The sequence below is a fragment of the Grampus griseus genome (genome assembly GCF_964374135.1).
Source record: "Grampus griseus genome assembly, chromosome: 7".
NCBI classification, from domain to species: domain Eukaryota; kingdom Metazoa; phylum Chordata; class Mammalia; order Artiodactyla; family Delphinidae; genus Grampus; species Grampus griseus.
In genome coordinates this window covers 3,183,371-3,197,367 of record NC_139001.1, presented here as the reverse complement: position 1 = coordinate 3,197,367, position 13,997 = coordinate 3,183,371, and the positions used below count along the sequence as shown (strand labels likewise).

The 13,997-nt window shown below is 51.2% G+C and overlaps 1 protein-coding gene across 17 annotated transcripts in view; it reads left to right on the top strand.

The window, feature by feature from the left end:
* The window catches only part of LRRFIP1 (LRR binding FLII interacting protein 1), a 142,103-nt gene that overhangs the window by 45,160 nt on the left and 82,946 nt on the right, over positions 1 to 13,997 (top strand). For 5 of the 17 annotated variants that reach the window (XM_082657635.1, XM_082657636.1, XM_082657632.1 and 2 more), the window contains exon 1: positions 11,124 to 11,447. The exons of 10 other annotated variants lie outside the window; for them this stretch is intronic. In XM_082657635.1, the coding sequence (XP_082513761.1) occupies positions 11,382 to 11,447 (66 nt within the window). In that variant the 5' untranslated portion in view covers positions 11,124 to 11,381. Of the gene's footprint in view, positions 1 to 10,810; positions 10,885 to 11,123; positions 11,448 to 13,997 lie in introns of those variants that run through there. 2 more of the 17 variants (XM_082657637.1, XM_082657638.1) reach the window with 2 other exon arrangements.

The window sequence follows — 13,997 nt, the reverse complement described above, 5'->3', positions numbered from 1 at the left end:
CACTATAATGATGGGAGTTCTGATGTTCAGACAGGATAAAGAAATCGGCAATAGAACTACTGAAAAGTAGTTATACTTTTTGTAACTACTTGCAGATTTGTACATAGCTAATCCATAAAAACCAGTCTAAAACTGAGAGTTCAATGAAATAATTTGTGATGATATAAACAAAAATCCATTGCAGGGGGGAAGGGTGAGGGAAACGGATAGTTAGGGAGTTTGGAATTGACATGTGCACATGGCTATATTTAAAACGGATAACCACCAAGGACCTACTGTATAGCACAGGGAACTCTGCTCAATATTATGTAGCAACCTAAATGGGAAAAGAATTTGAAAACGAATAGATACAGGTATATGTATAACTGAATCACTTTGCTGTACACCTGAAACTAACACAACATTGTTAATCAACTATACTCCAATATAAAATAAAAAGGCAATATTAATTAATTAAAAGAATATGTTCAGGGAACAAGTTTCCCTACTTCCCAAAAAAAATACATATGCCACAATAATTTTTTTAAATAACGGCAAGAAGATAAGATCCCATTCAAAAGAGCATTTAGGAATAAAGAAATATGTAGGACCTGTATGAAGGAAGATATAACAACATACTGAAGGACATAGATTAAAAAGTGGAGAGAGAGACACCTTGTTTCTGAATTAGAAGACTCGGTATTAAAAAGATGTGAATCCATCCCAAATAATTTATAAGTATAACGTAATTCAAATAAAATCCCAGTTTAGGGGACAAGGTTGCCTTAAAGTTAAAAGCTAACTTGGAAGAATAAATAGTGAGACGAGCCAAGAAATTCTTGCAAAAGAATAATGAGGGTGATTTTTAACTTTTTTGTAGCCTACAGGTTCTTTGTTCAAACAAAATCCTACTTCCCTGTTCAAACACTTTCAGTGGGTCCTTTACTGCCTCCTGAATAAAGTTCAAGTTCCTTAAACTATTATATAAAACAAGAGCATTCAAACAATATCTAAGGGTATTCTGAAAAGCAATAAAATTCCCACGAATCCACCACTTAAATAGAGCAAGCTCTTTTGTTTACCGCGTTTCCTTCCAGTCTTTGTCTACATTCGTACATTTGTACAGAGTTGTATTCACAATACACTTGTCTAAGGACCAACGATGCCAAAAGCTTGGCTCTGGGGAGATCAATAAGCCCAAAATTCGGGGCTTGGAGGAGGGGAGGTTCCAGAAAGAGGGCAAAGCTCCACGTGCTCAAAAATGCTGACACTAAGCCTTAAACCTAATCCGAGCCAATTAAGTGACTCGGGACTCCACCTGGCTTTTCTAAACCTGTATGTAAATTGTAATTCCAGAGTCTCTTATCTGCAGGAAAACTAATCTGCGTTCTTTAGAATAACAGGCAGAGTGTGTGGCAGGTGCCAGCCCGGGGTCCCACCGTTTATCTGCCACCTGCCTGGTGGCTGCGTCTCTCCTGTGTCACGTGGGAAGCTGAAGAGGTCACAGGAGTTGCCGGAAACTACAACCTAGTAAGCGACAGAGCAGGGATTCCAACCAGCTTTTCTCCCAAACCTCTGCTTTGGAGGTTTGAGGACTCTTGTGCTGTGCTGGCTGTGCCGGCTGCTCGCGCCCCGGCTCTGGCTTTGCGCTCCATCATTTGCCCCTTTTTGATTGGGCCTCTTCCCAAAGGGTCAGGAGGCAGAACTCAGTTCTTCGACCTTCTCACTTACAACGTTCTTCCTTCCAGCCCAGCTCCACCATTACACCCTTGGTCTTGGCATGACTGTACATCTGAAACCTCAAACTTCCCACCCTGTGGCTCCCACTTCCTACCTTTCAGTGTCTGGTTCTGACTTCCTTCCTGACTACAGCACCAGCCCTGCTTTTGAGTTCTTACTTAAAAAAAAAAGAGGGCTACGGACATCAGAGAACGTGTTGAAATTTTTTTTTTTTTTTTTTTTTTTGCGGTACGCGGGCCTCTCACTGTTGTGGCCTCTCCCGTTGCGGAGCACAGGCTCCGGACGCGCAGGCTCAGCGGCCATGGCTCACGGGCCCAGCCGCTCCGCGGCATGTGGGATCTTCCCGGACCGGGGCACGAACCCGCGTCCCCTGCATCGGCAGGCGGACTCTCAACCACTGCGCCACGAGGGAAGCCCGTGTTGAAATATTTCCGTCTTGATCATTATTTCTGTGCATGTTGAGCTGTGTATTTGTTGAGGTGACTTGTCTGTGTAAGTTGATAAGTCAGTGTCCTTCTACAGTGTGAGTGCCTTGGATGGAGGCGCAAACCCTCTAGATCAGGGGTTCTCAACAGGGTTCTCTTTCCCTCCCAGAGGACATGTGGCCACGTCTGGAGACACCTTTGGTCATCCAGGTAGGGTGCAGAGCGTTACTGGCATCTAGTGGGTGGAGGTCAGGGATGCTGCCAGTCATCCTCTGATGCCCAGGACAGCACCCCAGCAAAGAATTATTTCACCCAAAATGTCAATAGTGCCGCTATTAAGAAACCCTGCTCTATACTTATATTAGAGTTTCCTCATAAAGTCTCACCCCATATTTAATACAAACGCCTCGACAGAAGTGGGGATAAGAGGAAGGGGCTTCAGTGTAATCTGAGTAACTAAAGTCAAACCCACGGGTCAGAAGAGGCGTTTGGAAAATCTACAATGGGCTTAGGGAACCACGCCCTTCCATTAAGGTAGGCGGGTCGAAGCTGCCCAGTGAGGTGGCAGGTATAAAGTGCCTTTAATTGACCTCTCGGCTGGCACTCAGAGGTGACGTGCTCAGCAGTGGCTATTTGATCTCCTGCTTTTCCAGAATTTCCACTCTCACGCTAAACATGTCTCTCCAGATGGCTGTTCTTCACTCTTCCTTAAACTTCATCTAAAATCTTCATTTTTCAAAGGTGAGGCTTTTATGTTCTATGTTAAGTCCGCTGGAGAGATACCTGGTTCATACGGATTGATGATAAAAAAGGTGCCCATAATCTGGTACTTTCCTGGAGGCTAACAGTTGACGACTTCTCTTTGCCCTTTGTTTCAGGGGCTAAAATGCAGAGGGGAAAACCCTTATTTTAGGGTGTGGGCATGTGTTTTTAGTGCTGTGCTAAAGTGTGTTCCAGTCTTTATTTTCCTCTAGGAAACTTCATTTTCTTAGAAGGATTATTTTAGGGTGCTCTTTTAGAAATTTCTGTACCTTAGGTTGGAAGGTTGCTTACTTCTGACATTTCTGTCTGTCCTGAAGTCAGATTGTCTTCAAGTCAAGCTGTTTAGTGGGAGTGCCTGGATTTTAAACCGTTGAATTCACCCTATGTGCCCTCAACTTTCCCTGTTTGCTATGGGTACTGTTTAAATTTAGATTATAAACTCCTGCGTTCCCCACACTTCCTTTCTGTGACTGACACTTGTCCGTCACCTTTGTAGCCTGATGGATTTCTGGAGTTTTCAGCCAGCAGGGTAGAGACTTGTTTCATGGCTCTGACTGTTAGGCACATTCTATCTCTCCTAGAATGTTAAACTCATAGGCAAGATTACTGAGACCGGAGCCAAACAAATCGGTGAGAATCTAGAAGAAATTTTGCTTCTGTTTTTTTAACCATCATTTTATGTTCCTAAATATATTCTGAAGCATTTCGTGTATTTCTTATCAGTGGGGTGTTCTGTTAGCTAGTGAATACAGTTGTTGAAAGTAAAGCCTATTTTCCTTATTTTACTATCAATTCTGATCAAAAGTTTCTTAAATGGACTATTCTGAGTACATATATAGATATTTTTTCTTTGCATTAGGGTTGACTTACAGGGACTTTTCCAAGTCTTTTCCTATGTGATTGAGAAATATGTAATGGATTTGAGTTGTTTTGTTCTCAATATTTTTAGAAAATAATTGGGTGGTATTTGCAGTGTGTTGTGTTCATGAAAAACAGGACTGGTTTTCCTAAGAGGTGCTTTATTGGAGGTGTTTGTGGCCATTTCCTTGGACACAATATATGGTGGTGGGGGGGGGTTCTGTGATCATCTGGTCTGGTCTTAAGGGTCAACAGTTCTGAGGAATGGATTGAAAAAATGGCTGCATCCCTCCCCCCTCCAAGATTGCTGTGGACTTATTGCTGGACGCTTTTGGAGATGAACTTAATTCCAGAGTAAAATAAGTCAGAAATTATTTTAAATGTGGACAGATTTTACCCTGTGGCAGCCTTATTGGGCCTCCTGGAGCCCCGTGGAAGGGCTCTGGGCTCAGGTACTGAAAATAGCATCACCCTGGCTGTACCAGAGGCGGCTGTCTGGTGGGTCCTTCAGTCTCTGCTCCTCCCAACCTTCGTCGTCCCTCAGTTCTGTGTCCACAGTCTCTGCACCAGGACTGTGCTTCTTGTTATCTGTCCTCTCCTGGCCACTTTGGTTTTCTCATCCCCATTTAGCTCAGAATCAGGCCAAATCCTGAAAGTCCAGAAATGCCCTCACCACTGTCCCTTAGTCAACAGTCTCCCACACGCCCACCCTGTTTTAGCTCAATCTCCGTTAACTCCCACTTTCCAGCCTCCAAACTGCCTCAAGTCTCTTCCATCCTTAAAAACAGACGGACGCATGAACAAATCTCTCCCCACCCAAAACCTTCTTGATTCTGTCTTCCTCCGAGGCTGTAACGTGCCATTTATTTTGTGTGCATGAACCGTTGAAAATGCTTAAATGTAGAATTTCAATAAGAGGATACAATAGCCGGTGTTTTTCTAGTTGCAAATTAAAGGCTTTCTCGACCCTGGCCTCTCCACTCCATCTACCCTAACACCAGTATTCACGCCAGCCTTCTGAATAGTGGCTTCCAGAAGGCGCCTCTGATTTTCTGTTTCCCTAACGACCCATCGTCTGTCTTGGCTTGTTCTTGACACTCTCTTATTCGTTAAATGTAGGAGTCCCCAGATTCCTTCCTTCAGCCTCTTTTCTGTTATATGCATGCTACCATTTTTATCACCACCTTAAACCGGTTCATACTGCTGGTGCCAAAGTGCCTGCTGGACACCTTCCTCAAGGCTTTCTGCCCCACTTCAAGTTCAGGGCAACCAAAACTCAAGCTCATCACCTTCCTTAGAAAATCCAAAGGGATTTTCAAAATATATACTAAATATATACTAAATGAAAAAAAAGTGGTGAATTGCTGCGTGCCAGGTAGTTATGCAAAAAAAAAAAATCCAAAAGTCATGCCGTTTTAAAAAGAGAATTTCTATTCTCAGTTGCTACCAAAAATATAACATACTTAAGATCAATGAGAGTTAATGATAAACTATCAAAGTCCTCCATTTTCCTGGGAGAATCATCCATCCATCCATCCATCCATCTGTGAGGTGAGCATCTGCTCCCTTTTTTTTTTTTTTTTTTTTGCGGTACGCGGGCCTCTCACTGTTGTGGCCTCTCCCGTTGCGGAGCACAGGCTCCGGACGCGCAGGCTCAGCGGCCATGGCTCACGGGCCCAGCCGCTCCGCGGCATGTGGGATCCTCCCGGACCGGGGCACGCACCCACGTCCCCTGCATCGGCAGGCAGACTCTCAACCACTGCGCCACCAGGGAAGCCCCTGCTCCCATTTTGGAAGAGCCCACTCAGAGTCTCTGGGGAGAGTGAGGACTCAGTCACGGGCAGCGGTGAGTAGGAAGTATGTGGCGGTAGGACACCCAGCACAGGGCGGGTGCTCAGCAAGCAGGAGCTGTCTGTATGCTAGAAACCAGCTCTCTTGCTTTCTAGCCACTCTTGCCCCCAATATTTCTGTCCACTGGAGGCAGGCAGGACCCAGGCCCGAGTGTCAAGTTCACCGTGGGCCTGATCTGGGCCAGCTGACTGTGGGGTACAGTTTTCTCTGTGAATGGCAGGCGGGGACTGGCTCCCTCATCTGATGTTCCTACCAGTGCCCTGGGTCATACCAGGAGAGCGAGCTACGGCCTGGACCTGGGTACGCGCACTGCTTTGCCAACACCCTTGGAGCAGGAGATGGGGTTATTGGTCCAGGTTCAGCCCAGGGAGACAGCCTGTCTGGTGACTGTCTGTTCCCAGTGAGGATCCCTGGGTGGCTGGGGGAGGGAGCACCTCTGTGTCAGGCAGTGCACCGGATGCTAAGGGCTTGGACTTTTAGCAGGGACTTGGGTTAAAAACCTGACTTCACTCTGCCAGTGTGCATCTGTGGACGAGTTATACAACCTTTGTGGGCCTCCGTGTGTGTACACCTGCCTAGACCTCGTTTTATTGTACTTCACTTTATTGTGTTTCAAAGATACTGTGTTGTTTTACAAATAGAATGTTTGTAGCAACCTTGTATTTAAGAAATATGTTTCCTAAGGCTATAGGTGCCATAGACAGTGATTCCTCTGATGGGTCTGGGCACCTTCTACACACCATTAAGAACATTTGTGATTCACCAGAAGAGGTCCCAATATCAGCATTAACAGAAGTTGGGGAGAAGTTGATTCCAGCCCTCATGGGTGACTTTGAGGGGCTCAAGTCTTCAGTGGAGGAAGGGCTGCAGATGTGGTGGGAGCAGCAGGAGAGCCGGAATCAGAAGTGGGGCCTGAAGATGGGACCGAACTGCTGCCATCTCATGATAGAGCTGATGACTGAGGGATTTTGCTTCCTGTGGATTTGCTATGAAAGTGGTTTCCTGAGATGGCATCTGCTCCTGTGAAGATGCTGTGAAGATTGTTGAAATGTCGACAAAGGAGTTAGAATATTTCATCAACTGAGTTGATAAAGCAGTGGCAGGGTTTGAGAGGAAGGACTCCAGATTTTGAAAGAAGTGCTACTGGGGGTAAAGTGTTATCAAACAGCATTGCGTGCTACAGAGAAATCGTTCATGAGAGCGAGAGTCACTCGATGCAGCGAACTTCATTGTCTTATTTTAGGAAATCACTGCCGCCGCCCTAGCCTTCAGCACCCACCACCCTGATCAGTCAGCAGCCACCAGCACAGAGGCGGGACCCTCCTCCAGCAAAAAGATTATGGCTTGCTGAAGGCTCAGACTGCACCAGTGTGGGCCCAGGGTCTTTATATAAAGAGCTGTGAGGCCAATGACAGGTTCAGTTTTCCCTTCTTTAGGTCAAGATCCCACTTCTAGCAGGTAGACTCTATTTCCAGCCCCTTCCAAGCTGCTGGGCAGTCACTGACCTGCAAGCACGTAGTCACCGTTTAAACCCAGGGACTCTGTCCTGAGAGGCACCTTAGGTTTTGTGGCAGCTTCTGTCTCGGGCATCCCTAAAAGCCACCATGGTTGTGGTGCTCTGAGCCCTCCCAACAGAAGTGTAATGTCGAAAATCTCAAAAGCAGTTCTCTGACGTGCAATAAGATTACACGCAGGAACATAATTTCTTAAGGGGGCCCCTAGAAGAGAACAAAAGGTAAGTAGAATGATCTAATTGTGCTCTGGGAACCTCAGACTCATAGCTAACCAGCAAATGCCACAACATTTAACCACTTTGGGGTCGCACCCCAAAGTGGTTACTGGTCTTCGTGGTGCTGGGCTGCTTCTGGGTTCACCAGCTTTGCCTCCTGCTGTGGTCGGTGCCGAGTGCTAGAGCAACGGAGGCAAATCCTTCCAGGATGTAGCACAAGGTAGAGGGCGGGCAGGGGAGGGCACAGTGGTTCCTGGCTGCACCCCTAGTTAATAACCCACACAAAACCAGTTTCCAGATCCCAGCCATAACAGCTGCTTTGCATGAACGTGAATTCCCAGCCACACTGATTACAGCGGAATAAACGTCTCTATGTTGCTTCTACAAACAGTGAGCTTACATGCATGTTATAACCTTATACGGATCCTTCTGACCAATATAAAAACCACTTCATATTATAAAGCTGGTTCATGAAGGGATTACCCAGATTTGCACGGCACCTTTCAGTTTACAAAGCATGTCACACAGGCACGCCTCGGAGACATTGTGGGCTCGGCTCCAGTCCACCGCAGTAAAGTGCTTATCACAATAAAGGGAGTCACACGAGTTTTACGGCATCCCAATAAAGGGAGTCACACGAGTTTTACGGCATCCCAATAAAGGGAGTCACACGAGTTTTACGGCATCCCAATAAAGGGAGTCACACGAGTTTTACGGCATCCCAGAGCATATAAAAGTTATGTTTGGGGGCCTCCCTGGTGGCACAGTGGTTGAGAGTCCGCCTGCCGATGCAGGGGACACGGGTTCGTGCCCCGGTCCGGGAAGATCTCACATGCCGTGGAGCGGCTGGGCCCGTGAGCCATGGCCGCTGAGCCTGCGCGTCCGGAGCCTGTGCTCCGCAACGGGAGAGGCCACAACAGTGAGAGGCCCGCGTACCGCATAACAAAAAAAAAAAAAAGAGGGGGGGGATGGAGACTGCCTGGGAAGGGGCTTCCTAAGGGGCCCTTTTCACTAGAGAGCTACTTATGTCAAAATGAACAGAAGGCAACTAGACCCTCTACACTTTGTTCTGGGGCCCCGGGGTCTAAGTAACACCAAGAAGTGTGAATTCAGCACCACTTAAAATACAGACTGACATTTCCCTACAGCTGGGACGGGCCTGAGCCATCTTCACGGTATGGCTGGGCTGGAACACATGTCAGAACATAGAGGCCTCTCATCTAGAAGGATGTTAGCAAAGCAGTTTTCTCTAATTTGCTACTGCTTAGTAGAATCAGCAATCTCTTGTGCCTTTACTATCATTATTTTATTGTTGGTATTGTTAGTTTGTTCCTGGGAATAAAACTGGTCAACCAGTTGCTTCTCCCTCCACGATAGTGCCCTCCAGCCAGGCCCTCTCACAGCTTTCGTGGAGGCTGTGGGTTTGTTGTCTTCTCTGGGGCTACCCACAATCTCTCCCGGCTCTCAGCCATTTAAACCTGTCGTTGCCCAGCTTCCTTCCTGCTGCAGAGAAGGGCAGGAAGGCCTGGGCGCCTGGAGGGAGAAGAGAGCAGGCTGAGGGGCAGCAAGGCGGCTCCCCTGACTGTGCTCAGTGGGGGTCCTCCCCTCCACCCTGGGCGCTTTCATTATCACTGTCATGTTTCAGATGAGACTCGAGACACAGGGGCTCCATAACTTAGTCATGATCCCACAGTAAGTGGCAGAGGCAAGAACTGAGCCAGATGGTTTAATTCCAGAGCCACCTAACCCCTTCCCTATGTGGTTTTCACAAAACTGGTAAGTAGCCATTGGATGGCCACCTGGGAGCTGGGGAGGGTGCAGGTGTCTACAGGCATTGCCCTGTGACAGTCAGGACAAAAGAAGCCTGTTCCCTGTGCCCTGCTCAGGGAGATGTGGTCATAAGGTTCCAGGTGGCAAGAAGCTCTAGAATTTGCTTATCTAGATCAGAATATTCAAACTGAAGACTCCCAGAAGGCGGTTTTATTAACTGGCTATCATTCTCATCTGTGGAGCTCTTAACTAAAATCATCTTTGCTTTCCACCATAGATTCCCTAAGTCCCGTACTTGTTTATGTAGAACAGCTTAAAATTATTTTTGCCAACTAGTTTAACTCTATAGAATCAAGAACTGTAACGCACTGACGTATTTTAAAAGTGTTATAGCGAGAAAACAAGGTATTAAAGGTATGCATTTCAGTCTTTGAAAATTATTCTTGCCAACCTAACGCTGCTATCCATCGAGGCCTGGCGCTGTGTCTCCGCTCATCAAAGTGGAAACCTGCTGTTTCTCCCGCAGAGACCACTTTGGGTCTTTACTCGGCCTTGCTTTTCTGCTGTCCCTACTCTCTCCTAGGTTAGGACCTCGGTCCCTCAGAACCTTCTCTGTTCCCCACCCCACTACGCCCCCCGACACATACACCCTTCCTTCCAGAGCCCCCTGCCCTGAAGCCAGAGCGGGAAGGCAAGTGCACGCGGGCCTTGCGCTAACGTGTTACCGAGGAGGAGGTGAGTGGGGCAGAGTGGGGAACTGGGGGACTGTAACATTTAAATGTATATTTGCGGTCTGTCGAGGATTTCGCTGGAGCCGCCTTTGCAGAGAATTAGGGGCGGGGAGGTGGTCTTTCTGAGAACGGCCTCCGAAAACGTGCCCCCAGGGTATGGGCAGGAAGGGCCCGGGACCGCCTGGACGCAGGGTAGGAGGCCGGGCGGGGCGCGGAAAGCTTCCAGGCGCCACAGGCAGCGGGCTGGGCCGGGTCAGGTTGGCATTCCGATGAAAATCTGCGTCGCTTCCTGCCCGTCGCTTCTGCTTCGGCCTGGCGAGGTCAGGAGACGTTTCGTTGCTTTGCATGTAGAACTGCTAAAGAACGAGCGACGCGAGTTCTGCGGCTGGAGGAGGCGCGTGCTGGGCGGCCGGGGCCCCGTCCCGCCGCTGGACGCTCCTCTCCACGCCCTCCCCGCGCGGCGCCCGGCGGGGACCTCGGATCGGCCCCTGCCCCGCACGACCTCCCGCCGGATCCCTGGCCGGTGCAGCCCCCCGGCTCTGAGACGCCGCATCCGCGCCAAACCGCGTTCTTCTGCCGCCTATTGCGGAGGGGGAGGCAGGCGGGGCCGCACCCGGCCCTCGGATGCTTGCTCTTACCCCCGCGGGCCGCGCGGTGTGGTCGCCCTGGAAGCCGGCCCTTTCTCCGGGTGACGCGTTAGCTGGGTACCCCGACCAGCAGGTGCTGCGGGACTCGGGCGAGGTAATCGCGACCGCAGAAGCTCACTTCGGCCTGTATTTGGAGAACACCTTGGGGCGGGAGCGCAGCACCGACGGCGAGGGGGCCGGGGGCGGGGTCTGAGGGGCAATCCGCCCCACCCCCGCGCGGGCCCCGCCCCGGGGGCCCCGCCCCGCTCTGGCTCCTCCACCAGAGGACCCCGCCCCTCGCGCAGAACCCTCCCCCGCGCAGGCTCCTCCCCGGGGCGACCCAGGCCACGCGCGGGCGCCTCCCCACTCCTCCCCGGTCTTCCGAGGCCTCTCAGCTCGCCCTCTCTCGGCGGGTGGGTGGGCGGCCGACGGGGGGCTGTGGGCGGGGCCGGCTACGGTCTTTTTTCCCCACCGCCTTTCGGGTGGGGGTCGGAGGAGGGCTGGGTGATGATTAATAACCGCGCCGCTGGGGCGCGGGGAGGAGCGCTCGCTGAGAACTGGCCGGGCGGGGTGCGTGGTGGAGCGCGGGCGGGACGCTTGTGGGAGGAGGGCTGGGGGCGGCCCCAACTGCTCTTCTCCCGGGTGCCGCCACCCCAGGCCCGCGGGCTCCCGGGTTCCGCCACCTGCGCCCCGCCCCTGCGGCCGCACTCCAGCCCCGGAACCGCGGAGGCGCGACCCCGCCTTGGGAAGGGCGAGGTTCCCGTCCCGACGCGCGGATTTGTCTCTGGGCAGTAGCCCCGCCGTTCTCGGCATGTGGCTGCGCTGAGAGCCGGCCCGCTCGCGGATCCGGGGAGCCGGGCGTTGGCTCCCTTTCCCTGCTGTGTGAGAAGGTGGACCTGCAGCCGGCAGGATGACCAACCCTGCGGCCGCGCAGAACCAGGAAATTGACTGTCTGAGCCCAGAAGCTCAGAGACTGGTAAGAAGAAAACACATTTTCGAAACTTTTGGTTCTGATTGCCAGTGTTTGGTCCTTATTGATGTTCTAGGAGCCAAGGGCAGGCGGCACCTTCCGCCGCAATCATCTGTGCCCGGGGAGGTGTGGGGCTGCCTCGCCTGGCCGGGGACCCCCTTAAACGAACGTCCCCACGCGAGCATGGGCGGGGGGTGGTGGCCTGCTCTCGGTTCAGTTCGCGGCTCGGTGTGCACTGCCCCCCCGCCTTGCGCTCTGCAAAGCACATTTCCCTGGGCAACGCCCCTCAGCAGGACGGAAAGGAACTTCGTCTGGTCCCCTCTGCCCGCAGTTACGGCCTTTTGACGGGCTCTGCCCAGCTGCGTGACTCGGCCGCGGATCCAGCCGAGGTGTGAGACCTGCGCGTGGTCTAGAGTTTCGCTCAGAGCTTCTAGTTTGATGTTTTACAAAATACAGTACCTAGGAACTGGTGCCCAGAGGCGGTGCCCTCGCTCTGAGGCTGGCGCCCCCAGTGGCTGGGTGGCTTGGAGCACTTACCCTGCGCTGGACCTTAGAACCAATGCGTTGCACCCGGTTTCTCTAGTTCCCCCAAGGACCCCAGTTCCCAGATCCACTTTGACTGGTCTCCTGGGGTCACCGGGTCCGAAGGGGATCCTCCCTCTGGGGGATTTTGCAGTTATCCGGCTCAGCACCCAGCGTTGGAACCATGGATGTGGGAGTAGTTTGGCGTTAAAATCGGGCAGGGGGTGAGGTGGGGAAGGTTAGTAACTACCCCTTTTCATGTGGCTTGTGGTTGATGATGAATGGGAATATTTAAAGGTGAAAGGGCGTAGTTTGGAAAAGAAGCACATCATTAAGTTAGTACTGCAGACAGGGAGAGAGACCCTAGATTTCCACTTTATCCGGCCTGTGTGGAACCTTGATAAAAGTGTGAACCCCAAATAATCACTCCTTCAGCAGGTAGGAATTAGTCACCTACTGAGTGTTTGTGGAGGATTCAAGATGAATAAGACTGCCCTGCCCTGAGCTTCCCGGTCAACACCAGAGAGGAGTGTAGAAATAGATTCTGATGAATACACGCTTGAAAATGACACTCCTTGCTGAGGACAGGCGGGTGGGTATTTTTAAGGTCCTCGTTAGTGTGCTCCTCTGACCTGACATAATGTTCCACCCCTGGACCAGGCCTTTGGAGCTGGTTCCTACCCCTTAACCTACTTGGGAACCTACAGAGAGATCCTTGAATCACCATCAGGGAAGGGCCCTTGGAGGAAAGAAGGATGGGAACGCCGCTGAGAAATGCCCAAGCTCCCGAGGAGCCGCCTAGGCAAACCATAGATGGCAAGAACAGGCTGATGTTAATCCTGGGCAAGATCTGAGCTCAGAGGAATGAACTGCTGGGCAAGGAGAAGAAAAGAGTGACCATGGAGAACAGGATGTGAGGAAGGGAGCGCCAGGCCATCAGAGGCAGGAGTAGAAATAACACCTGTCGCCCGAAGGCGCTGGCTGCACGCTCTCATTAACCCTTAACTTAACCCTGGGACTGGATCTGGTCGAGATGCGTGCTTCACAGAGATGCTGCTGGGAGCTGGTGACAGGAGAGATGGGGACAGCTGCCGAGTGAGGAGGTGCTCGGTGGGCACAGCCCACCTCCTACCCCGAGTTCCAGGATCCAGTAAGCTCTGAAAATCAGAAGTTGTTTCTCTTTTTTGTAAGTTGTCAGCAGGATTCATTTGGCGGTGATGGGAGGCTCTTCGCGGCCCCCAAGTCTCATCTTATTGTAGGTATCTGTGCCAAGGTCCCCAGGTCCCATTTGGCCGATGGGAGGCTATTTTCAGTCTTTATTCTTCTCAGTGTGAATATTCGTACATTTCTCTGCAGCCCTGTTAAGTTTCTTGATTAAGGGCTGTTACTCTGGGTTGTTACAGAATATATGGTGTATGCATCTTGTTACCTTTCTAAAATCCAAAAATGTTGAATTCTGAAACACATTTGGTCCTAGGGGTTTTCAGTAATCAATTGTGAACTTGCTCAAGTAAATAGCAGCAAAAACTTTTTTAGAGTAGGACTGTTTTTTGAGGTTAATGGTTGAAAAGGAAACCGTTGGGCTTCCCTGGTGGCGCAGTGGTTGAGAGTCCGCCTGCCGATGCAGGGGACACGGGTTCGTGCCCCGGTCCGGGAAGATCCCACGTGCCGCGGAGCGGCTGGGCCCGTGAGCCATGGCCGCTGAGCCTGCGCGTCCGGAGCCTGTGCTCCGCAACGGGAGAGGCCACAACAGTGAGAGGCCCGCATACCGCAAAAAAAAAAAAAGGAAAGGAAACCGTTGCTGAAGGACCAGTGGGGTGGGGTGGGGTGTGTCAGAAGGAGTCGCTCAGCAGCCACCCTGGGCGGTAGTGTTCCAGTGGGAGAACGGTGGGCATTTCAGATTGGCTTGTGCTGGCTTGTGTTCTGTGCCCAGAGACCCTGTGTCCCGGGAACAGGGGTCACCAGGGGAGGAGGAGGGCTGGGGCCACCTGGGTGTGAGGCCAGAGCTGGGCTTGGCAGGAGGAGATGGACTTG